Source organism: Protopterus annectens, chromosome 8.part0, assembly GCF_019279795.1.
Source record: "Protopterus annectens isolate FY-2018-M chromosome 8.part0, PAN1.0, whole genome shotgun sequence".
NCBI classification, from domain to species: domain Eukaryota; kingdom Metazoa; phylum Chordata; order Ceratodontiformes; family Protopteridae; genus Protopterus; species Protopterus annectens.
The window spans coordinates 1,908,466,887-1,908,493,937 of NC_056741.1; the positions used below are offsets into that span (position 1 = coordinate 1,908,466,887).

A 27,051-nucleotide genomic window follows, 5' to 3' on the forward strand; every position below is an offset into this window, starting at 1 on the left:
TGCATGGGTTTTCTTGGTACTAGTACTATATGTATAGTACTATATGTTATATGGTCAGTAGTATTGTTTAGTTGTGTGTAGGTGTGCATAGATGTAATATAGGCTAGGGTTGTAATTTTTTATTTTTTATTAAAACTCAGAAGTAACAAACACTGCTCACTGTTGTTAAGATTTGGAAAACTTAAGCATGACTTTGACAAATTAATTTCCATCTTTATACTCATCCAGATATTGTGAGTAGTATTGAGAGTTATAAGCTGATATTACACCACCATCTTTATACTCATCCAGATATTGTGAGTAATACTGGGAGTTAAAGCAGCAGACTGATGCTCTACTTTAATGTCGCTGTTGTTGTCTTTCGTCTTTTCCCGGTTAGGGGTCGCCACAGCGGAACTCCAGTCCACTAATGATTGGCAGTAGATTTTCATGAATGCCAAGGTGCCAGCTTGATGTTCAACCTTCAACGAAGGTATGCCCATTGACGCATGTCTTTCAAATGCCCACCCAACCACAGGGAGGACATGCAGACTCCACACAGAAGGCACTCCCCGCACTCCAGCCAAGAATCGAACAGGAGAACCTCTTGCTGTGAGGCAACAATGCTACCGCTGCACCACCGCGGATGCTCTACTTTAATATTACCCTATATTCGGTCATTTTGATATCATCACTGGAAGCACATTGTTGGTACAGGTAAAGTCTGAATTTGTCTCTATTTTATTTATTTTTGGGGGGAAGGGACATCGTGAGAGTTATTATTCAGATTTACAAAGTAGTTCACAACTAGTTATTCGCATGTGCATTTCTCAGTGTGCTGTATTACTACCCTTTTTTCAAATTAGCTTCCAGAAATGTTTGAAAATTTCAATGTATGTTGTTCTCCCTGTGCTCACCTGTTTAAAGAAATCATTTTAATTTGCAGTTCACTTGGTGATTTATTTTATAATCTGTTAGCTGATGCTATTTTTTTTGGCTGATGCTTATATTTTCTTTTGCCCGATTTTTTTTTCCTTAGCTGTTTACTTACTGTGGTCTGCTAAAACAGTGTGCTGTGAAGAACTTTAGTTCCAGTTCTTTTAATTCTGTTTCAGGGTGATCCAGTTCCATCAGTAATTAGGGTGAAAAGTTATTCTAGAGTTTCACGTTTGTCTGTCTGCCTGCCTGAAACTCCATGTTATATGCTGTGAAGAATTTTTGTTATTACGACTGCATTGCCAATTTCCATGATGCACAACCAGGATTGTTTTTCCAACAAGCATCAGTTTATGCATTGAATGACATTGCTTTCACCGATTAGGAAGATGTTTCACTCATGCTACTGCTATGAAGAAAAGCAAGATCATTCATACATGTAACTGAAATTTTAGATGTATAATGTAAATAAACAATAATGCATATCCATACATGTCTGACTCCAAATATCTGTACAGAATATGTTTATATGACTGCTTTGTGCTTTTGGCCTTGGCTGTGAGTAAAAAAGGTACCATGACAAGCTCAGCCATGTGGTTAACAAATGTGCTAATAAGTGCAAAATAAATAAATAAGCAAACAATCAGTTGTTTGCAAACAATGAAGTTGTTTAACATTTAAAGGCCTTTTACTATTAAATCTTGCTATTAGTCAAAGGCATACAGTATCTCTCTTAACATTATTCTGTATGTACATATCTTAGTTCACAGTTAGGAAATATGCCTTGAAATAACTTACTGAATTTCTGTAATGTGCTTATTTTCATGAAAGCTGGCATCAAGTAGAGTTAAGACATCATTGGCACAAATCCACGGTTCTTCTATCCTAAAATGAACAAATAATATACTTTTTAAATTCAGAAATAAGACTGAGTCCAATGAGTCATGTGTATTGCTTTTTCAAGCCACTTTTCAGTAACAGAAGGGATGGATATCTACTGTCAAGTGAATACAGGTCAAACAATAATGGAGACATATCTCAGTTGATACTTACATTAAGTACAATTAGACTAACTGAAATATGAAGACAAATTATGTATTTGCTGTATAAATTCACTTTCTGTGCAAGAAATAAGAATCTGCATTATTCCATGGCTATGCACTGAAAAATGCAAGTTAAAATGCTGGTGGCAATACTGTAAAAAATCAATTACTGATTTTCAGCTCACATTAGGTAATGTATATTTTCAGTCATCTCTTATACTTTCATAGGTACATACCAGGTTAACAACTACTAAGGCATTCATAATCCTAGCCAAGCATCCTAATTGAGAATGTTTTGTATTGGATAGTGATAAAAACATTTTAACTGAAGGAAATTAGGCATTCACAATGAAAAATGCTTAGTTATGTACTTAACATAACTTGGTATCTGTGTCGTTCTCTTCTCATTCTGCATCATGTATAGGTCTCTGATCTGATCCTCGGATCCGACTTGGCCACCTCCCACATACTTTACCTTCCAGGCTCAAACTCCTCCCCTACACATAAACCTCTGCCCCTAGCCCAACCTCCTCAGATCGAGTTTGCTGCCCCAATAAATAGAACAGTAAAGAAAAGATAGCCAATAGCTCAGCCTGGAATCCAGCAGCAACTGTTCCAGATCCTCTAGAACCATATCTTATTTGGATGGGTATGGTTGGGCAGGAAGGTGAAGCAGAATGAGAAAAGGACAACACAGATACCAAGTTATGGTAAGCACATCACTAATAAATCTGATGTTGTCCTTCTCATTCTGCTTCACATATTGGTGAGAGTCCCCAGCTACATGATTTCTTCAGAGTCCTCAAGGAAGGATATGGAGGAGCACCGAAGAATCTGGACACGATATCTAATTTATAGTGAGTCACAAAGGTATCAGAATTAGACCAAGTGGCTGCATTACAAATGTCATTGATGGGAATCCTGGACGAAAAAGCAGCTGATGCAGCAACAGACCTTGTTGAATGAGCTTTTGGAGGACCAGGCAACTGCAAACCATTCTTTTCATAAAAAAATAAAATACAGCTAGTAATCCTGAGTGAAAATTGGGGATGGCTTCCAACTGGAGTTTAATGGTTGCAAAACTAGAACCTTGCTTATATAAAGATTCTAGAAAAGACAGAATAGAGTGACTCGGAGCTGAAAAGGGATCAATGTGATTGTTGATTGCCCAAATTGAGAACCATTTCCATTTACTCTTATACATCTTCTTAATAGATGGTTTCTTAGAGGCCAAAAGGATAGCCTTGACCGGAGAAGAGAACTTGGACCCTCTAGCAATGAGAGGAACTGAAGAAACCATGCAGTTAACTTGAGTGTGTGGAGATCAGGGTGGTGTCCTAACGCCAGGTGAGACAGGAGATCCAGTTTCGGTTCCAGCATCCATGCAGGATGTTTGAGATGAGACCAGAGGAAGGGGAACCACACCTGATGAGGCCAAAAAAGGGCAATGAGGATCACTGTGCACTTTCACCATCTGAAGATATCTTGGGATCAAAGGAAGAGGAGGACAGGCATACAGGAGTCCCAGTGGCCAGTTGTGGACCACAGCATCCCTTGGGGAGCCCCCTGAAGCGGGAATCAGAGCAAAGTAACTGCTGCATTTATTGTTGTAAGGGGATGCAAACAGGTCTCAGCAGGGCAGACTCCAATGGTCGAGTATCTTGTTCGCTACTGATTGAGGGACCACTTGTGAGGCATCAGAATAGACCTGCTGAGCCTGTCTGCTAACCTGTTGGATTTCCCTGGTACATCTATTGCAAGTAGAAAGTGGTTTGAAGAGATTGTCCATTCCCAGACCCTCATGGCCTTTCTACAAAGAGGGTATGAATGGGCTCCTCCTTGCTTGTTGATGAACCCCACTACTGACATGTTGTCTGTGTAAATAGCAATAGTCCCTGGAGGGAGGACCTCCTGAAAGGCTTGCAACAACAAAAGGACAGCTCTCATCTCCTTAATACTGATATGTAGATGGGTCTCTATCTGAGACTATGTATGTGCCTTGGACCATCTTCCCCTGGAAATGCCCCCACCCACCCTAGATGAGAAGCGTCCATTGTCACAGTGGCTGAGGGTAAAGGGACAGTGAAAGGTCTGCTGATTGTCAGATCTGCTTGAATCCACCACCGTAGATGGAACCTGCAAATGTTTGTCAGTCTAATAGGAGCAGATACAGCCTGATGCAGAAAAGACCATTGAATAGATAGCATCCACTGAAGAATATGCATACAGTACCTGGCTAGCAGAACCAAAAGTATAGCAGCTGCCATAGATCTCAGAACTCATAGAATCAACCTGGGTGGAGGAGACGGGAGATTCAGAATGACTTGGACTTGAGATTTCAAGGTGATTCTGCAATGCTGTAGCAAAGCAGCTATTTGAGTAATAGTGTTCAGTTGTACTCCAATGAACTCCAAGGTCTGAACCAGCATTGGATGTGACTTTATAGTATGTAGTACTCTATAGTAATGCCTAGAAAGTGAGACAGCTGGTAAAGATAGTTTCTGGCCTGACAAACTTGACACTGAGTGGGAGCAGTCAGGAGCCAATCATCTACATATGGGAATACCTGAAACCCTTGCAGTCAGAGATGAGCTGCAACCACTGCAATGCACTTGGTAAACACCCAGGGGGCTGTGGTGAGACCCAAGAGCAGGGCTCAAAATTGGAAATGACTGGCTCCGAGGTGGAAGCGCAGATGACTTCTGGAGCACCTGTCTATTTTTATTTGATAGTACGCATCCCTGAAATCCACCAAGCACATCCAGTCGTCCTTCCTCAGCAATGAGAGGATGGACTGTACCATCACCATCTGGAACTTGGTCTTCTTCACGTACAAGCTGAGATTGCTTAAGTTCAGAATGGATCGAGGTCCCCGGTTTTCTTTGGCACCAAAAAGAAGCGGGAGTAAGTTCCAGACCCTTTCTGACTGGTTGGGTCCTCTTGGATGACTCTTTTCTGCAGCAATTTGGTGATTTCTAAAACTGCCAACTCCCTCTGACTGGGTGGAATATCAGGGAGTCTCTTCAGTACATTTGGAGATGGAAGGGAAAAGGGAATGTAATAGCTTCTGGATATAATTTTTCGCACCCAAGCTTTTGTTGTGATTTGGGCCCAGGTCCTTGAGTGCAGAGAAAAATGACCCCTGACTGCCTCCAGAGTAAGACAGACAGGCAGCACTTCAGGAGCACTGAAAGGGCTTGTTGGGAAAGGAATCCCTAGAGCCCTGGTTCTGCAGGCCCCCTCTGCCTCTAGGCGGCATCTCCCATTATAGCCTTCTCCTTTGCCTCTGGCAGAGAACTCTCCCCTTTGATCAGGAAAAAAACCTTGTAACTTACGGAACCAAGTTTTCTTATCCCCCCCATTTTGATTCCTAAAGTAGGTTCATTGAGGGATGGAAAACTTAATCCCCACTGCAGACAAGGTCTTACCTTCTTGCTTACTGTGGGCCAGTGTGTCCTTAACAGATAATCTAAACAGCAAGGAACCATTGAAGCGGGCATTGACAAAAGATACCTTAAAGGGTCCGCAAAATCACACAGCCTCATCCAAGCATGGTGACGCATTGCGATGCTGGTGCCGGCTGCTCTAAAAGAACCCTCTGCTGAGTGGGAAATGAGTCTCAGGGAGGAATTAGCTATAGAAGTAAGAGTGGTTAGCTTTGGAGACATTTTATCAAACTCCCCTTCAGCATACACTCTGCCAGGGAGTCAGTGAGTTCCTTGACCAAGTCTCTCTGAAGGCAAGTAAAATATGCCAGATAATTAACAGCCCTCAGCAAAAAAGGTAGCTTAGGCATAAGCACGCTTCCCGAACCTGTCCATCGCTCTGGACTCCTTGTTTGGTGGATGGATAGTCGAGCTCTGCTGAGCGAGTTCTTTCTTAACAGTGGCTGCCACCACCATAGCATCAACTGGAATACCCTTACTACAGAAAACATGGTCCTCTGGGTATGAAAGGATTTTATGTGGACATTTAGGAACTGGTTCTATAGTGTCCGGCTCCTTCCAGGCCAAATGGGCTACAATGTCTACAAGACCGTCTGCTGGGGGGCCTACCCAAGATGTAGATGGTCCCATCCTGATGGCCCCCAGGAATACAGATTCCTCTGAACAGGGGCTTTTGGAAGACTAGCCACCTTTTGACTTCAAGATTGCTAGGATGTCTGTGACACAGACTTAATCTGGTGATGTTTTGGGAGACCCCTCTCCCTCATCATAATCCGTATCCTCAGGTGAAGGACTCCATAGGGAAGTCCATGTGCTTCCTTTTGCACATCCTCTTCCATGAGATCTCCTCAGTGGAGTTTCTCAGTGGAGGAGTCGGAAGAGGAAGGGGCCATCTTTGGTGGAGCACACTGGAGGTCCTTTGAGAAAGACAGACCAGGGGCAGAAATGGCAGATCCAAGGCTCCAATCCAGAGTGGGCGCATGGGGTGGAGCAGCAGTCAAAGGGACCGGCACTCTTCTGACAGAGAAAGCCTTTTCTAAAACCTGGATAGCCGAGGGTCCCAGGGAGACCTCACCGAGTTCCCTAGAAGCTGAACCTACTGAGGAAGACGGAGGCAGTTCAGCAGAACCCCAACTCCCATACAGAACTGGACCCAAGCTGTCAAAAGCCAAAGCTCCAAGGCAGAGAGACTGCTCAGAGAACACTGGAGCCGAACCTCTGCCCTTGGATCTGACCATGACATCTCAGATCGAGGAAGCATTCTGATCCAAAGACCTTGGAGCAGCGGCAGTCCAGTTAATGGTCAGAGTCAAGGAAGCAAAAGCCCTCTGATCAAATCCTGAATCCCTTGGGAGACTACTGTCCTGCAGCTATGAAACTGAAATTCAGATCGGAGAAGGAGAAAAAGGAGCAGATGTAGCAGGCTTGGATCCATGAGGGGGACACAGCAGGAAGAACTCCCATCTGAATCTGGGCCTTGATGATAGATCTGACCATTTTGTCCATATCAAGATAAAGGCTCAGCAGGGATCTGAAGGAAGTCACCGAAAACGGACGAGAATGCCTGGGGATCTGTAGGATCTTAGATGGTATGGTCAGGGAAACCAAAGTAATCTATCTCCCTCGAGACCTGGAGGAATACTACAGATCTGGAGACCTATTGAGCCTAAGAGGACTACCTGGATCCAGAGAATTAGGATCCAGAGATGTGGTAGAAGTGGAGGGGTCACTCAGAGCTGTTATGTCAATCAGATCCAACAGAGCCAACATAGGCCTCTGCACCGATGCTGTCGGATCCAAACTCTTCGGAGCCTTGGCAGGCTGGTCCGAAGATGTCCTAGGCTCCTTAAGCTGCCTCTTCTTCACCTTGGAGCTGAGCAAATGCTTAGAGGGGGGGGGTTGAGCCCCTGGAGAAGAAGAGGAAGTGGGCAAAAGACCCTTCAAGATAAGTTTGTTTTTCCTTTCCTATACGGTTTTCAGGTTGAACCCCTCACAAATGCTGCAAGGGGTATCCAGATGAGCCAGCCCTAAACAATACACACAGCGGTCATGAGCATCCAAGTGCAGAATCTTCCTGTTGCACTTGGAGCACATTTTGAAACGTGCTGGCTTCTCCATAGAAAACAATCAAAAATAATTCTGAAGTACCACAGTAACGAATAGTCAGTTCTAAAGGAATAACTAACAGTGACTGCTAACTACAGCTACGAAGTATGAACTAATAACAATGAACTACAACTGCTATTAACAACTTTCATAACTATTGTGCAAGGAGAGAGAAAGAAGGGCCAAACCCCAAAAGAAGAAGGAAAGAGAAAACAGAAAATAATGCACCTCAAAAGACTAGGGCAAAGGGGAGGAGACAAAGAACACTACCAATACAATCAAACGAAGTGCAATAAAAGAGAAAAAAAGTACAACAAATGTTCAAAAAGCTGACACTTAGCTGAGCACTGGAAAACCACATCTGTGCACACCAGCAGCAAATGAGATATGAGGAGGTTGGGCTAGGGGCAGAGAATTATGGGTAGGGGAGGGGTTTGTGGTTGGAAGCTAAAGTCTGTGGGAGGTGGCCAAGTCGGATCCGAGGATCAAATCCGAGACCTATACATGAAGCAGAATGAGGACATCAGATTCACCTTCCAGAGCAAGAACCAAAATGCTTATGGCATTCAATTACAAGTACTATGTAAAAATGTTTAAAACAATCTAAGCTACAATGGTGCATATATTGTGACAAAAGCAGTCTTTCAACTTTCAGTTTTCATCCAAAACCTGCTCTTCTTCAGACCATTTAATGACAGAAGCATGTCCTGGTTTTCATACACTAGTTTAAACTTTTTTGTTTATCCTCTAAAAGGAATTTTCCAATCACTGTGCAAAATCACTCTTTCAACATATGCAAGTGAATGTTTAGAAGTGAAAAAGGCCTGGTTTTATTCACAATGCTTTAGACACCTCCTGTATCTTTGATCAACGTCTGAGCACACACATTTCAATAGATGTTATGGCACAGTAAACCTTATCCAGAGAGACACATCAACTACTGAATAAATGTCATCTGACAGATTAATTCCCTGCCAAATTGTCCTTAATCTCCAAGCAAGTTAGCAAAGTTTAACATACGTACCAGCTGACACCTTGTTTTATTGATGGATTGATTGATTGATTGATTGATTTACATGACCCTCTTTAAATACCCTGTTTTATGCTGGGATTATATTTATCTTATTACAAATGTAAACTGAGTTGCAGCACGAACCTGTCTGAAATTCCATCCAAATTGTTTGCTCTTTGAAACAGCAGGTCAGTGTTAAATATTTCTAGGTTCACAATACATCATCAAAATAAGAAGCTGTGATCACCAAGCAGCTTGAATACCACTAATCATGTCTGTACTTTCTGTTCCCCATGCAGATGTCTAGTTGTTTTAAAATCAATTCACATCAGAACTTCAAACTCTTCACCTTATGTTTATTGAAATTCAGAAGATGACAATTAGCTAATTTATCCTTCCCCTTAAGTACATTTAAACGTCTACCTCTCCTCAGTCTATCCCTTCACCATCATCCTTTGTCCACCTGCCCCATGCCCTTGTGAATTGCTCTGTGAACTCCTCATCCACCATGTGCATTGGAAGTTCATTCCATAGGTCACAACATTCTCATCTGCCTGAAGTGATCTTTTGCACATATATCATGTCATCCTAGTCTCTTTTAGTCTTCTGTGAGATCTGCAACAGCTCTGCTAATCTTTGTTCACATCCTTCTCCCTTCATTCCACATACAGCCTTCTGTGACTTTCCATTGTGCTTGTTCCAGCAGCTTGATATAATGAGTTTAGAACTGTACACAGTAAGCAGGGTGCAGTCTGTAAAGTGCCTATGGGATGGTCATTACTTGTTTGTTTCAACAGTCCAGCAGGGTGCAGTCTGTAAAGTGCCTATGGGATGGTCATTACTTGTTTGTTTCAACAGTCCATCCTCTGAGGATACACCTAAGCATTCTATTCACTTCGGCTGCTGCCCCTAGTTCTGCTCTCTGTGGCATATTTTAGTTATCATCATTACCACATCTTTTCCTTGCTCTGTTGCCCTCTCCCTCCCTCTTGAAGAAGCTGCCCTTCAATTCAACTCCATCTTTTTAAGCACACTTCACTTCCTTCCCCCTTCTAGAACAGTCAGAGTCAAATCACGCTGTTCTCCTTGGTTCACTGACTCTACTTGGTTTCTTATCCATAACAGAGATTCTGCCTGGAAACTCTGGATTAAGACAAAACCTCTCAAATATAGAGAACTCCAAAATCTAACCAAAAGAACAGATTAACATTGATGAAAAGAACTTCTATCATCCCCCCCCCCTAAACTACTGAACCTAGAAACCGCAAACAATTCTGGAATGCTGTTAACCAAATTCTCCACCCTGGTATTTCCTCAACTCCCAACCACTGCCCTAATAATACATCCCAAGAAACTGCACCCTTTCTCAATTCATACTTTATCGATACCATCAGCAAAATTATGCAAACTACTAACCCTGCCAACCACTCACCTCCTACCACCCCATCTACAAAACTGCCCATTCCCACTAAAACCCATCCCACCAGCTATAGCAGAAGTCTCCTTCTCAAACTCAAACCATGCTCCCCCTCAGCTGATAACTTTCCACCTCTCTTCCTGAAGACAGCCGCTAACTCCATTGCATACCTTGTCTCCATCCCCATAATCTGCTCAGTCACAGAAGCCATTGCCCCTATTCTCTGGATAAAAATTCATACCATACCTATTCACAAAGGAGGAAATTCAGTAGAGCTCTCTAATTCTCAACCTACTGCCATACTCTCTCTTCTTCTTCTTTCGGCTTTTCCCGGTTAGGGGTCGCCACAGCGGATCACCTGTCTGCTCATGATTGGCAGGGGAGTTTTACAGTGTTGAGTTGCCAGCCCGGCGCCCAACCTTCCACAGAAGGCACATACACACAAGCACTCTCATCTAGGGCCAATTTAGAGCGTCCAATCCACCTACTGTATGTCTTTGGGATGTGGGAGGAAACCGGAGCACCCAGAGGAAACCCACGCGACCACAGGGAGGACATGCAGACTCCGCACAGAAGGCACCCCAGCCGAGGATCGAACCGGAGAACCTCTTGTTGTGAGGTGACAATGCTAACCACTGCACCACCGTGGCCACACTTACTGCCAAACTCTCTCTCTCCTCTCTAAAATTCTTGAACACTGCATTCATAAACAAATCATGACCTATCTCACTCATGAAAACCTATTACCCCTACCCAGCATGGCTTCTGCCCTCCCCACAGCACCACTACTGCACTTATTTCCTTTACAAACTCCATCACCCTTACCAGAGACAATAATTAACTAGTGTCCTGCCTCTTCTTAGATCTCTCCATAGCCTTTCACACTGTCTCACACTCCATCCTCCTCTCAAAACTGTCTCTACTCAACTTTTCCCCAACAACTATCTACTGGTTTAACAGCTACCTCACAGACAGACAGCAATCCATCAAATGGCTCTCTGCTCTATCCCCCTTTCTCCCTACCAAAATTGGTGTCCCAGAAGGCTCAATTCTAGGCCCCCTTCTCTTTAATGTCTTTACTAACTAACTTCACACTTCCTGTCCTCAGTCACCCCTCATGCAGTAAGCAGACAACTTTACAGTCATCTCCACTACTGACAACCCTTCTGACCTGCACACCCTGACACCAACATCTTTCAGCCTCACTGAAAAATGGCTTACTGGCAACCAACTCATACTTAACAGTAAAAAGACTAAACTATTTCTTTTCCTCCCTACATCCCTCTATCATCTTAAATTCTCCTTTGCCATCTCTTCCTTTAAGAATAGTACTATCACAGCCGATAACCACACCAAACTTCTTGGTGGAATCATAGATGACCAATTTAAACTTGACCTCCATGTACATCATTATATCAAGAAAACCCACCAAAAGTTTGGCCTTCTGTATAGAAATAAAAGATTCCTCACACATAACTCCAGAATCTCACTAGTCCAAGCTTATCCCTCACCTGTTCTACAGCTCACAAATCTTAACTAACTTACAGTCCTCACTACTCTCTAAACTCAAAACTACCTACAACAAAGTAGCAAGATTTTCAGCTAATCTGCCCTTAAAATAGGACCACTGTCATGCTCTCCAAACTCTCAACTGGCTTTAGTTTCCTAACCAACTCTTATTTATGCAACTTCTCATCATCCATTCCTTCCTGAAAAAGCCTTCCTCTTGCACTAACCTATACTCTCTTGTCTCCCTCTATAACCCCCCTCGATCCCTCAGAAGCTCTGACCAATGTCTCTTACAGAGTCACAAACCTAAAAATCTGTTGGACAGAATCTCTATAGCTACTTTCCCACTCTATCATGGAACAAGCTCCCTCTGACCCTCAGATACATTTCCCATGCCAACGAATTCAAGAAAACTTTTAAAAATTACCTAAACAGCACCTGGTCTTTCCTCTGCAATCATCCCACTTGAACCCCCCCCCCCCCCATTATTCTCTTCTCTCTCCTTACTCTCCTTTCCTGTTCCTCCTTGTTCCTTCATCTTTCCAACACTAACCTCCTTACAAATGAAATGACAGTCACCTACTAATCGCTCTCCTTCACTTTCTAACTTCTGGATACATGATTCCTGTCCCCAGCCTGAAACTGCCTTATATTTAATGCCCTCACACACTAATGCTGCTTAACAATTACTATCATACACCAAATGTATTTCTAGCTCATTTTTTTACTTGTATGTAAATGAACTTCTGCTTAATTACTCTATTGTATATATTTTGTGTCCTTTACTTTAATCCTGTATTTGTTTGTATTCTTATTGGATTTTACTTCAATTCAATAAATTTCTTGCTTAATTGTACTGTGGAGCTTTTATCCCCAGGCCTCTGCTGAAAAAGGGCACTAGCCCAGTCAGACTATCCCAGTCAACAAATGTCAAATAAATAATAACTAAATAAATTCCACAACCCCCAATGTGTACTTTACTACTAGGTTATTGTGGCTCACCTATAGCACTTTATATTCCCCTGTACAAAATCTCAACTGCCATCCTACTGTCCCCTTGGTCAGCCCTTGCAAAGGGTTCCTTAAAATGTAGTAAAAGCCCATCAGTAATATGAAAACAGCTGATTGTTTTTATCTGTGTAAATCTGAGGAAGTACTATAGCACTTCAAAAGCTAATTCAATTGAGGGCACCTTCCTAGTGTGGATTTACGTGATATTTAATAACTATTCATTGTGTTTACTTGTCATTTGTGGTTATTGTATATTGCCATTTTGTTTACTGCTTAACTGTCATACTAGGACTTCTGGTGTGTGTACATTACTATTAATTATTTCATTTGCTTCTGTATTTTTTGAGAGTTTTTGCTGAACTTACACCTGTGGATTCCAATTTAACAATGGATTACTTAGATAAAACTAGTAGCACAAAAGAGGGAGACAGTTGTTTGAACAACTATAAAGGAAGACCTCTGTGCTGAGGTGCTGGCTTGGCAGAAGTCTGCATTTAAAGAGTATCTGAAACACTGACAAACACAAACATAGCAAGGCTGGTGTGAAAGGGGAAACTGCCCATCGCACAAAGAGGAAGTGTAGTACCAGCATTCATTTTTGTACCATCATTTATGAATGTTAGCAGGGAATTAATTCTTGTACTGCTTCTGTGGTCAAGACTGAAGCACTTGCTTCAATGTTTTTGTGGTCTAAGCTGCAGCAAGCAGTTTGCTATAGTGTTTAAAAGAACACCTTTTTTTTAGTTTCTCATTTAGACACGAGGGGCACAGACCACCTGGTGCTCTTCCTGAGGACAGAAATCAGGACAGTATCAGATCTGAGAAAAAAAGCTGTCATAACTGAGAGTGATAATGGTCATTAGATAAGCTAGTTACAGTTCTGTTGAAGAGTGCCACATGAATTAAGAATAGAAAAAACATAACTAGGAAATAAAATATTGGATTTTTTTTTTTCACGAATGGCATAAGTTAGACCTGTTTGTTAGTCTTCTGTATAAGGAATTGTTTTTGAAGATTGCAGAACATTATGAAAGGAATGTTCATGGTGACATAAAAATATAAAAACCAGTCTGCATTTGCAAATGCAACAAATTATCTTGCTGTTATAAGAAAAGAGTGCTTTCTGCTTCTTCTACTTAACATCCTTGTGGTTTTTCTCTACTCCCGATGTGCTTACTCTACCCCAAGCTTACTGCCTGTTTTACTGATTGTTCCTATCCTGACTCTTACCTTTGGGTCTCCTCTGCCTAGTACACCTTCCCTTACTCTGTCTCCCTCTCCTTTTCTTTGTACCCTTCTCCTTACCTGTGACCTACTGATCCATATGATCGCACTGTTTCTTTTTTTCTCACCTCCATAATTATACTCCCTCCCTATGAATGACCTTTAGCCCTGTTAGTGCTTGCAATTTTGACCCACCAATATCTCTAGGGTATAGGGCTGCACATCCGGGCAGTACCTGCATTTACCTACAACAAAACTCCTCCCCTCCTATACCTACATCCGCCCCAGAGGTATCAAAATCACCCTGTTACACGGGGCGCCATCTTTAGTCCCTTTTTACATCCTTGGCAGCTGCACGCCCCTGCTCCTAGCATCCTTACCACCAGGAAGGTATGATATTGTAACTAACTGCGATCTTGTTGCTAAATTCTACCAGGTTGTTAGTATACCACAGCTATATTGCTATGTATTTTGGAATTTGATATTTCTAACTATTCATGTGATATATTGTATAACGTGTTCAGAGTTATAATGCACTACTTGCAGCTTATATATAATGTTCATGTTTCTACTATGGAACTGACACTGTAGCTACTGGCATTATTGCGTGTAGACTGCTGTTTCCTATCAGTTGTTGTTGTGACCTGCGTCTACTAAACCAGCGCTGACTCTTATTGAATATTGTGGCGTACTTACCTTTCTAAGTACTTTTTTGGCTTTCCCGCCAACGCCGACTTTTGCAAACTAAGCATATCGGTGTTTATAGCTTAAGCTCCTGCATAGTAACAGTTCCATCCATAGCCCTAGTGGTGTTTCTATGCTGTGGAATTGCTGATGATACCAGCTCTAAATGGCTAGGCTTTTGCTTAGCGCTGATTTTCATGCAGCGGTGTTGTCTGCCTGGCAAACATGGAAACTACTAGACTGTTAGCATAAGCATTTCTACGAGCACTACATCATTGTGCCTATTCATGGGTTTACTTGGAAAAGTGTTCATTTCCTGCCTATCCTAAGCCGTAGTGTTACGGCATATGACTCTCTCCTTTAAACACGTGCGGAGTGAGCATTAATTATTTTTTCCCCACAAACACTGTTTCTATCTGTATTTAGTCTTACCCCTCATAGGCTACAATAAAGGGTAAAGGCAACATAAAACAGACTAGCGCCAGCGACTACCCCATGTACTTTTTGGCTATATAATTTGATTAGGTGTCCTGGATTTTTGGAACTCTATCTGATCTAATTTCTACTCTTCAAAGGAGAGAATGAAAAATCCAAAGCTGTAAAGGGCATGTGCTCGTGGTTTTAGTATATAAACGTGGTTTATATTGTATAAACATCTATTGCACTCATGCAATAGTCCTGCTCACGGCCAGCGACTAGACTAAAGGTTTTTGTTGGGCTTATCTGTTAATTGTTTTATTATCCTAACAGTTGAAACTGTGTTATTATGACCCTGGCTCCTCTTAGCTAGTGTGTTCGAGGTAAAATGCTTAGCTACTCCCTAGCCTGAGCGCTACTTTTACATTATTGGTGGCCTACTTATGCGGTCTACCTCTACAATCTACACTATAGTAGCTACATTCATCTCTGCATAGCATGTTCACAATGGATTCCTTTAGCATTTGAATTGCTTTGTTACAAATATGTTGCATTTCCATATTACCTACACTGCATTTGTACGTAGCTGTCGTAAGATGTGCTGATTATTCTCATTTCAATATTGGGTAATTTTTTTTTTGCATGTAGATGTGGAAAGCTGTGCTGAGTCTGTGATTACAATACTAGTATATTTATTGGTTTCTGTGCTTACTTTGTATTTCATTGCTCTCCTTTCTACAACTTCTCCTTTAGCTTCCCTAACCTCTGCCCATTGTTGAACTTTGAAATCACCCTACTGGTCGTGGAAAGAAAACCAGCGCCTTGTACAGTAAAGAACCCGTTCTACCCACTCCCTGAACTATCTCTGCAAACTAAAGCACTATTGAAAGCATGTGTTAATAGCTGTTTTGCCATTGCCATACCCCTGTTAGGTGGTTAGGAATCGCTCTGTACCTGGTGTTGCAGCAGCTAACCCCATCCCCAACCCCACCACACACTCTGTATTATACCCTGGCCCTCTTGTAGCCTTTCTCCCTGAGTTTTAAGCTCCTCTTTCAGCTCATCTCTGCCTGGGATCTACCATCGCCGTGAGTCATTTTAACGTGGCTGCCACTAGATGGCAGCCTTTACCTAATCTTAATTTCTCGTCCTGGTTTAGCACCTTCTATCCTTTCTAGTGTAGTTTCCCTATATCTACTTACTTCTTTTACTCCCTTAAGAGTGCTTTCTGCTTCTTCTACTTAACATCCTTGTGTTTTTTTTCTACTCCCTCTGTACTTACTCTACCCCAAGCTTACTGCCTGTTCTACTGATTGTTCCTATACTGACTCTTACCTTTGGCTCTTCCCGCTTCGTTCATCCTATGGGCTCACTCTGCTCCCCTACCCTGCCCCCAAATCCCACCGCACCCCCACTACTCCTACATTTAAACTTAACCAATCCCCTCCCCCTTCTCACTCACCAATCATCCCCTACTATCATAACTCAACCAACCAATCTCCTCCACCCTCTGCCCCTCCCTCTTGAACTCCAACTCCCAGTCATAACCTCTCCAACCTCATTCAAAGTCCACATACACTCATTGTCCACCTCATCTGATACTCTCCTATCTGCACCACTAATTCCTCCCTCTAATTCTCATCCACACCACAACCATGACATGTCTTATAACTCAAACAGTTCAAACCCCATTTATTTGCTTTCTATTCTTACTCCCATTATATCATGCTACCTTCTACCATTCTAACCTACTCCACCCCTCCTTCCTATGCAACCCCCACACTCCCATCCCTCCTCCTCATCCCACTATAAAATATTTTCACAGCATATCCACCTCCCTAGTCCAACACAACCTCCTCCACTACTTCAAATTAAAGTTTGTCCCCCCTCCAACCTACATACCACAAACATAAACGAATTCCCTACCGTCCACAACTATCAAAAATCAGCTCAAAAATGTCACTACCCTTCCTCAACTTCCTCTACTTAGCAAGGGACATACAACCAAACCCTGGACCACGTTCTTCCTTTTTTCCAAACCCCACTGTTACAAGCAATAAAACTAGCCAGAAACACCTCAAATTCTTCACCTTGAATCTCCAAAGCCTAAAGAACAAAGTAACCCAATTCCATGCCTGGCTCAGTCATAACCTGCCCGATATTGTAGCCATCTCAGAAACTTGGTTAAAACCCCACATCTGTGATTCTGAAATCCTACCACCCAGGTTCCAAGCCCTGAGACATGACCACTTAAAAAGAAAAGGGGGCGGGGTAGCCTTAATATACTCTAACTTGCTGCCCATATCTCCCTACCCTAATCCTATCCCTCCATTCAACAATGCTGAACTAGTCATAGGCCTTCTAAAACTAAATAACCATAAAAAACATATGTATAATTGCCCTCTACATCCCCCAGGTAATAACATCTCCACTCTTGAAGAAATCCTCCTCTGGACCTCTACCAATATTAAACTTAAGACCTTCATACTTGGAGATGTAAATATTGACTGGAATAAAATCAGCAACCCAAATCCCACTATATCCATAAATCTATTCAACTTTAGCTAACTAACTAACTCTATCACCAGACCTAACAAAACTAACCCTCCAGGTACAACTATAGACTGGATCCTAGTATCCGAACCCAACAAAGTCATAGACTCTGGCAATACTCCTGACCCTATAGGAGACCATTTGCCATCTTTCATCCACAGAACTACTCACTCCTCTCCTCACCTACACCAATATACCCACACCCATAACCTCACAAATTTCAACCCCACAGCCTTCTTGGACGCCCTAAAACAAACAAACTGGATCCCCCTAAAAACTTTACCACTAGACAATGCCATAGAATTCTTCAACTCTAACTTCTTAAGCATCCTCAACTCCCTAGCTCCTCCAAGAACAAGGAGGGTCTAAGTACACCCCTTGGCTAACCAAAGACACCAAAAAACTTATGCTACAAAGAGACAAATCTTGGAAAACCTACCACCAAAATAAGAAGCCAGAAACTCTCCTTATATATAAACAACTTTGTAACCTTGTTAAAAAACATAGCATTAGAGATAAAAAGTCCTACTATATTAAACTCCAGTCCAACCAATCTAACAACCCCAACCATTTCTAGAACTCAATTAATTCTCTTCTCTAACCAGGTACCAAAAATAACCCCTGCCCTGACTCAAACAAATCTGACTCTGAAATAGCCTCCCTATTCAACTCCTTCTTTACCAACTCCATCGCTGACCTCACCAGGACCTTCCCTAACAACAACCCACCCTCCCAACCCATCCAATCTTCCACACCCCCTACACAACTCTCTGCTTCTAATCCCCCACCTATATTTGAACTTACACGCATCTCTACCTCCCTCATAAAAAGATTACTCTCTAAATTAAAACCTTGCACCAATGCCCCTGACAATATTCCATCTTCATTCCTAAAAATAGCCGTAGACAGTATTGCTCTTCCTATCAGCATCTTAATCAACAGATTCATACAGGAATGTTATGTGCCCAAACTATGGCATGCTGCCTTTATCCTACCTCTCCATAAGGGAGGCAAAAACAATAGCATCTCTAATTTCCGCCCTATAGCTATCCTCTCCCCTATCTTCAAAATCCTAGAGAAATGTATCCACCTACAGCTTATGCCATACCTAGCCTTACATCAACTAATTACTCCAACCCAACACGGATTCTGACTTGGCTATAGTACTACCACTACCCTGCTCTCATTCTTAGACACAGTAAATCTACCGCGTGACTCTGGTAACATTGTCTCTACAGTTCTACTAGACCTATCCAAAGCATTCAATACCATTTCCCACACCCACCTCTTAAACCACCTCTCTAGCCTCCATCTCTCCAATAATTCTTTATATTGGTTATCAAGCTACCTCTCTGGTAGGCCTCAAGCCATGGAATGGGGGAAGGGCACCTCCTCCTTCCTTCCTTCCAACTCCCACTGGGGTACCCCAGGGATCTATACTTGGTCCAATGCTGTTCAACATCTTCATTAATGACTTGCACAAAGCCATACCCAATACCAAAATTGTACAATATGCAGATGATTCCACTTTAATCTGCTGTGCCCCCACCCTCCCTCAGCTACAAATAATAACCCAAACTGCCTTCTCCTGCACTGAACAAATGATGCTCCAAAACCACCTCTCACTAAATGCCAACAAATCCAAAAATCTGTTATTCTCTCCCCTCTTGATAAACATTCTTTCCAAAATGTAAGCTACAACAACACTGCCTTAGAGGTCTCTCCCTTCGCTAAACACCTAAAATTCGACACCCACATCCAGCAAAACATTAAGAAAACTCATATTAAACTTGGTATGCTATGCAGAAACACCCACTTCCTTTCCCCTCCCACCAGACAAACCCTTATCACTACCTATCTGCTTCCCTCACTTTTATATGGTGCTCCCCTCCTGTCTAACCTATCTGCATCTCTCTCCTCCAAACTGGAAATCTGCTATAATAAAATTTCTAAATTTGCCACCAAAGCCAAATTCTCCTCCCATCACTGTACTGCCCTTCATTTGTTAAACTGGCTTGAACTCCCCAACCATCTAGATTATCTCCAAATTACTACAGCCCATAAACTAATTTTTCAACCTACTAAGTGCCCAGCCCTATCCAATATCCTCCAACTGTACTCCCCTCCAAGATCTCTAAGATCATCCCATCAAAACCTAATCACTGTCCGTAAACCCAATCGTCCTGCTGGGCAGTATTTGCTATCCTTTTCTTTAGCTAAAAATGGAATTCCTTGCCATCCTCCCTAAGGACTTATGAAAGCTTTGACACCTTTAAAACTCTTATATGCTCCTACCTTTCTTCCAAATGGAAATGCAATTGCTCTCTCTCAACATAGCCTTATGCCTGTCTCTCCCCACAAACTTTTCTCTACCTCTGAGCCTAAACCTAACCTGACATAACAGTAAAAGTAATCACCTGTACAACCCTCCTCAACCTCTACCACCTCTGTGCTGTTTCACTTCTCTTTCCCGCTCTTTCCCAGTTGCCTTTTTCCTCCATACACTTCAAATACCTTCTAACCTGAAAACATACTCCTGTTCCCCAGCTGTGAACTTCTAACCTTCTAACTTCTTTAGTTAAAAATATAATCTGAAACAACTTATTCCTGTTCTTTAGCTTAAAATTAAATTCTGCACCCTCAACTTCTTCTCAATAAATTCCCTGTTCCTACTCTATATCATACCGTCATAAATACTTGACACCATGAAACCAAATAACTTATGTTGTTCTCTAACTCTTAATCATCTTTGATTTGTGTTTCTCTTTACTTTGACTGTAACTGTGAACACACTGTGTAACACAATTTTATTTAATTGTACTCTTCCTCATTTAATTTGTATTTTTATGTGAACAACTGTGTATAACCGCATATATATTTTTACCTCACTTAATTTTGATTTTTATGTGAATAACTGTGTATAATCACTATGTAATGTGGATTTTTATGTGAATAACTGTGTATAATCACTATGTAATGCGGAGCTTTTCTCCCTGGGCCTCCACTGAAAATGGGCTCCCTGAGCCCAGTTGACCTTCCCGGTCATTAAACTGAAATAACTAAATAAATAAATACATTTTGTAACTATAATGTTAAAAAAGAGGATGGGAAACTGATATTATAAAATTACATAATGGCAAAAGAAAGTTTGTGATTGTTTCTCCCCATCTCCTGGAACATATCCTGAATGGAAAGATAGACAGAAAGGGAAGTTGGGGTAAAATGGTACAGAGAAATTATCCAGAGGAAGAGGAGAGGATTAAGATAAAACACAAGGAAAGAGAAAAGCAGAACTATCAGCACAAATACAAATAGAAATAACTGGTAATGTTTTAAATAGTTCAGGAAGCATCTCATAGACAGTTAAAACTGATGAATACACAGCTTGACTTTTTGCCTGTATTTAAATTTTTAGTTGTATATCTGTTGAATATTATTAGGTGACAACTGTGAAGAAAGGGAGATCCCTAGATTGCCTGGCTATTCATCATCAATGTACGCAACAATTTAGCTGATATTACACACACACATATATATATATATATATATATATATATGTGTGTGTGTGTGTGTGTGAAAACTATCTACTACAAAATTGAATGCTATTACTCATTAATAATTAGGGTGGAATACAGTATGGAACAGATTAATGTTCTGGATGTTGAGACATATAAAAAGGATATCAGCAAGCTACTGAGTAAAATATACAGAACATCTATAGATTTTAATAAGGTGTTGTTATAGCAGCTGTTCCCTAGTTTATCTTCTTCGTAAAATAACACACATGCAGTTTTATGTAATAGATTCCTTTAAATAATTGAAAGATGGGGTTTATTGAAAAACAATGTCCTGAAAAAAATTACTTGAGATCTTGAGGGTGAAGTGCAGCTAGGATGAACAAACACCTTAAGTAGTTATACACAAAGGTCCCTTTAAGAACTTAACATATCAGCATAGCCTGAAAATTGGTAGATACTGAAAAGTATAACTGTCTCAGTACCTTACTGTAACAGTAGATGTTCGAATAGATCACTGTTGCAGTACTTCTGACAACTGGGGCTAATCTTTCAGGATACCCATATGTCTAGTCAGTCCAGAAAGCCCTGGCTCTTTTCTCATGCCCTGTACTTCCACCCTTAGCATTAGTAGATGTACCAATATAAGAAGAATCTACACACAAAACAAAACTCAAAGCTTTCTTGCACCCAAGGTAGGAGGCTGAAGTCTATAGCACTGACTCAAGTCTTACAATAAAAAGGGGGGGGGGGGTTGATATAAGAGAAAATGGGTGCCTCACCTTGGCAAGGGAAAGAGATCATGCAGAAACAATGAAGGAAATGTACATGTACTGCAACAGCAAGCTGTCTGGTTATCTACTGCTATGGTAAGTTACCTACATGACTGTACTATGTTCTTCATAAGATCACTTTTGCAGTATTCCTCACAAGTGGGATGATTGCCAAAGATCAAGAAGAGAGAGAGGAGGGAGGTGAACCAGAGTCCAGAATGTTCTGTATAACATAGTTGGTGAAACTAGCTCTGCCTTTTGAAAAAGCATCCAATTTATAATGTTAGATAAATATGTGACCAGAGGACCAGTTATCTGCTTCCAAAATGAATATACAGTCATCTTTCCAAAATGCTCCAGAGATGACAATTGCCCTGGTAGAATGAGGTGTTAACATTCTTAGGAGGATTTTTGTCATGGTTAAAATAGCAGGAGCAAGCCAACTGGAAATTATTTGCTTCCTTTCTATTATCATAAGAGACAAAAAGTCATTTGATTTTCATACAATCTTTAGTTTTATCCAAATAAAATTCGGCTGTCTATGAACATCAAGACAGTCAATAATAACCTTCTTATTTTGTAGATTGAGATAAAAGACAAGGGATTGTATACTTTGATTAGGAGTAAATTCAGAAATGACTTTAGGCAGACAAAATGCTTGTTCTAAGATTCCCTTTGTTCTTGTGAAAATCCAAGAAAGTTTGGATAAGCATAAGGATGTATTATTCAGGTATCCATCTAGCAAAAGGTAAGGTTACCATCAATACAGTCTTCCAAGTTAAGAATTTCAAAGATGCTCTGACTACATGTTCAAAGGGAAGCAGAGTTAAAGTTTCTAAAAAAAAAATAAGATTACAAGACACCTTCTTTCTTTGTGGTCTAATATGCAACCTCCCATTGGAAAATCTTTGATTTGAAAAAGGGAAAATAAGGGAGGGTCTACTGAAAAACAAGCTAATATGGCCAAAAGGTGTACCTTTACTGAAGTGCATGCCAATCCAGAATTGAAAAATTCATACAGGTAATGAAAAACCAGGAATTCTCCACTTGAGATGGGTCCTTTTCTCTATCTTGGCACAAACGGGACAAGCTTTTCCATTTAATAAATATTTCCTAGTAGCTTGTTTTATTTCCTCATTAAATTCCTTTTGCATGTCTTCAGAATAAAGTTGCCTGAATGGAATAAAAAAAATAAATAAATAACATTCAAACAGTTAGGGTCATGCTTTGAGTATTTCAATGAATGAGAGATCCATTGTCCTGTATGAACAAGTCTACTCTGTGAGGAAATTTTGGTGATAGCCCTTAGCCAGTTGCATGAGAAGGGAAAACCACTACTGTCAGGGTCAAAAGGGGGTCACCAATCATTGTTGATAAATCCTTCCATACCTTTTAAGAACTTTGGAAATGAGCAGAAAGTGTATGGGGGCTTAAAGAAACACCACTAACCAGGAAATTGAAAAGGCATCTGTTTTCCAGGACTCTGTGTAAGGTCACTTGGAGCAGAATTATTTTAGTTGCCTGTTGAGTTTGGATGTAAACAAATGAATATGAGATTCCCCACTATCTGCAGGAAGATGTTACAGTGTAGCATCAATTCATGAGGTTCTGTCCTGTATCTGCTCAGAGAGTCTGCAGCTGTATTCTGCTGTGAAGAGATGTACGTACCTTGTCTGAAGGCACAAGCTGTACCGAATAGCTAATTCCCAGGCAATTGCCGCCAGTCTGCAAAGGAGATAAGATCTTTTACCATCCTGTTTATGTACCCCACTACAGTGGTGGTGTTGGTCATTACTAGTAACATGCCTGGAAATCATAGTTGAGTTATTGCTTTTATGAGATTGATAAGAGTCATCATCTCATTCAGAATGATGGGTTTCAGTCATGTTGTGGTTATAAAATTCCCTGTACCACTGTGGGAAAAAGCACCCAAAGGAAAGTCTGAAGCATCTCCAGCCATTGACTGAGAGGGGCTTAGAGGAGAGAAGGGCAGTCCTATATTGGACATAACTTGTTTGGCCCACAAAATTAGTCTTTTCTTTACAAAGCTGGGAAACTGAATTGGGTAAGACAGAGGATGAGAGTGTTAAGCCCAGGCAGATTTGAGGAAGAATGGATCTTTCTCACCTGAAGTTGGCATGACGAATCATTAGGATGGAAGAGGCCATGAAACATAGACCTTTTAGAAATTCTCTTGTAGTAGAAATATTCTTTTTAAAAAGCTAAGGAAGTATATATTATGTTTACATCTTTTCTTGGGGAAGAAATGCAGTCATCAGGTACAACTAAAAGACATCCCAGGAAAATCAATCTTGGTTGGATAAGGGGTTGGAGTTGGATAGTGGATTACTTTTTTTAGGTTAAGGATGATTCCCAAGTGGTTGAATAGACTCATTTTGAACCCTAAGATTGTTACAGCTTCCTCATTGGCTGAAGTTGTGATCAAAAAATCATTTAGATAAGGAAAATGCATATGCCTTGAAGTTTGCAGTAAGCTATTTGGTAAAGACACTTGGATCAGTAGACAGTTGAAGAGACAAAGAAGTAAACTGATAATACAACCTGAACACACAAAAAAATCATCTTAAGAATCATCTGTGATTCCTGTCAATGAGAATATAAAAAGTTTAGAGTGGTCAAGAAAGGTGTGAGAAAAAAGGAGGGAATAGAATTTGAAGAGTAAACATTTTAAATTTTGGAATCTACATCAAAGTGTTTAGTCAAGATGGATGACTTCCAAGATGGCTGCACAATGAGTAACAGCTTAACTCTAGCTCTCCCAGTGTGAAAGCAGAAACTTAGCAGAGAAAGCCAGAGGACCTACATTTCTGGGCAAACTTCAGTAACTGGCTAGTAAGTACACTGTCTGGATGTCAAGAAGAAAAAAATACAGAAGACCTGAATGAAAATCAGCTACAAAAGGTGACAAAAAACCCACTGACTGGAAAAAGTGTTACAGCTGTTCATCAAAAAGCAATGGAAGCTCCAAACATGACATCCAGTAACCTAGAGGAAAGTAGGCAACTGTATGCAGACCTGATTAAAATAAACAAAATGACAGAGTATATCAACTCAAACAATAAAAGGCTGGAAAACATGTAAGAAGCTTTAAACAGATATTCAGATAAGATGATAAAACTGCAAAACTCAGATGTCAAAATGAAGAAAAGGCTGGCTGAATATGACACTGCACAAGAAGAGATGTTTGAAAAAATAATATAATTAGACGACAGAGCACATAGGGAAAACCTGACAGAAGGAAGTGGCATTTCACAAAAATCACACAACCTGATAGGCCAAAGAAGAGCCATAAAGATGATAAAGTGGACTACTGAGGATATGAAAGAAATTACGTATTTTTACTATTATGCAAAAAGCTCAGAATTTCTGGACACAAGATATGCAAAATGATTAAGACAGAAATTAGAGGAAAGAAAAATACTTCTGCAAGAAAAACTGTCAGAAGCCTCAAATTAAAATTTGTGTTCATTAATATAACAGATTTGTGAGAAACAGTATATAGATCAAGAAATCTTGATCTGCTTGGAAAAATAAGCATCTGAGGAAGTGCAAAAATATAAACAACAAAACCAAGAGATATTTGAAAAGTATAAAAAAAGAAATATGGACATGGGAAAGAAAGAGAGCTTTGATATGGTGCAATATTTATGCAAAGGTGAAAGCCAAATTAATTAATGTAAAGAAGGCAGCCCCTAAGATATTTGAAGAGAAATACAGGCAAAGGCATCCAGATATGGAAAATTTCACAATAAAAAAAAATAATGTCACAAAGATGGAACGTAGAAGAAAAGATCAGTAAAGCAGAAGCGAAAAAAATAGAAGCTGAAGTTGTGGAGTCCTGTGAAGTGAATGATTTGATGTAGAAGGTCTGACACAGGTTACATCACAGCAGGATGGAGTGGGTCCCCAACGCAGGGAGAAACAGGAAGATCAGGAAACATCTAAACAAGAAATATGGACATGGGAAAGAAAAATAGATTTAATATGGTGTAATATTTATACAAATGAGAAAGCAAAACTAACCAATACAAAAAGAGCAGCACCAAAGATATTTGAAGAGAAATACAGACAAAGGAAGCCAGATATGGAAAACTTCACAATTCAAAAAATAAGAAGACAAAGAGGAAAAGTAGAAAAGGAGATTAGTAATGGAGAAGTTAAAGAAATAGAAACTTAAGTTATGGAGTACTTGTAAAGTGAATAGTGTAGAAAATCTAATTCAAAAAGCACCAGAAAAGGATAGAGTAATGAATATCCAAATTAAGGGGAAACCAGTGGAAAAGAAAGCAATTGGTCAGGTGCCATATGAAGATAATTTGGAGCCTTCCACAGGAAACCAGTATAAATGTTCACTTGAAGCTAGACAGCAAGAGAAGGAACAGGAAACTGTGATGCAGTCAGTGTTGAGGAATGATAGGCCAATGAGTTCCCATATGATAGAACAACGGACGGCACAAGATGAAATTGATGAGACTGTATCACAGGAAGATTCTATAGAACTTTTTATAGAATGCCTGAAGGAATTGGAAAACAAGGGATGTGCCCTCAGTTTGGAAGAAAATGAGCTAAGAGAAGAATTGCTTGATTTAATAGACATGGACAGATATATCATGATCAATGAAAGAAATAGACTGCAGAAGGTTAATAAAACCAATGAACACAGTAATTAGGACTGCTAATAGAGATCCATGTGATATAATAGAAGTGAACAGGATATATTACTGTACAGCTAAATTAATAACTGATAAAGTTCTACCACAAGAACACAGGGTATTGAGGGAAAGAAAGAGGAGAAATCAAATACCATCATGGAAATACTGAACAGAGAAAATTATAAAGCAATTAAGACAGGAAGTGTCACTGTTAGAAGATTATAGTAGAGGGAACAGATCAACAAAAATACTAAGAAAGATAGCTGTGATAAAAGCAATGGGCAATATTAGAACAGACCAGGATCTATCATGCACTATCACAAATAACAAACTAAAAATTTCAGCACAGGCGGAAAAACATAGGAGATACAAAGTTAAATATAAAGGAAAAGTGCAAAATAAGCAATTTATTCAGGACCCAAAAAGGCTTTATAGAGAACTGGGAAATAAGATAAAAGGAACTGAAAGACTGCCAAAAAAGAAGAAATAGATACATTCTGGAGAAGTATCTATGAAGATCCAGTGGAACATAACAAAGATGCTAAAAGGATAGAAGAAGTAAAAGAAAGAATAAGAGGTTTAAAAGTACAGGATATGAAATGGGATGAAGTAATCGCTAGAGACTGAAACAGAGTTAAGAAAAGCCTTTAACTGGAAACTCCCAAGCCCAGATGCAGTACCTAACTTCTGGTTAAAAGTATTAACAACTTTGCACGAAGATTTAGCCACAAGTAAGAATTATTTATATGCACA

The 27,051-nt window shown here is 40.5% G+C and overlaps 1 protein-coding gene across 2 annotated transcripts in view; it reads right to left on the reverse strand.

Annotated features, from left to right (window-relative positions):
- The window catches only part of LOC122809712 (protein NLRC5-like), a 1,339,659-nt gene that overhangs the window by 771,840 nt on the left and 540,768 nt on the right, over window positions 1-27,051 (reverse strand). For both annotated transcript variants that reach the window (XM_044081407.1, XR_006365941.1), the window contains exon 15: window positions 1,714-1,800. In XM_044081407.1, coding sequence (XP_043937342.1) covers window positions 1,714-1,800 — 87 coding nt within the window. The remainder of the gene's footprint in view (window positions 1-1,713; window positions 1,801-27,051) is intronic.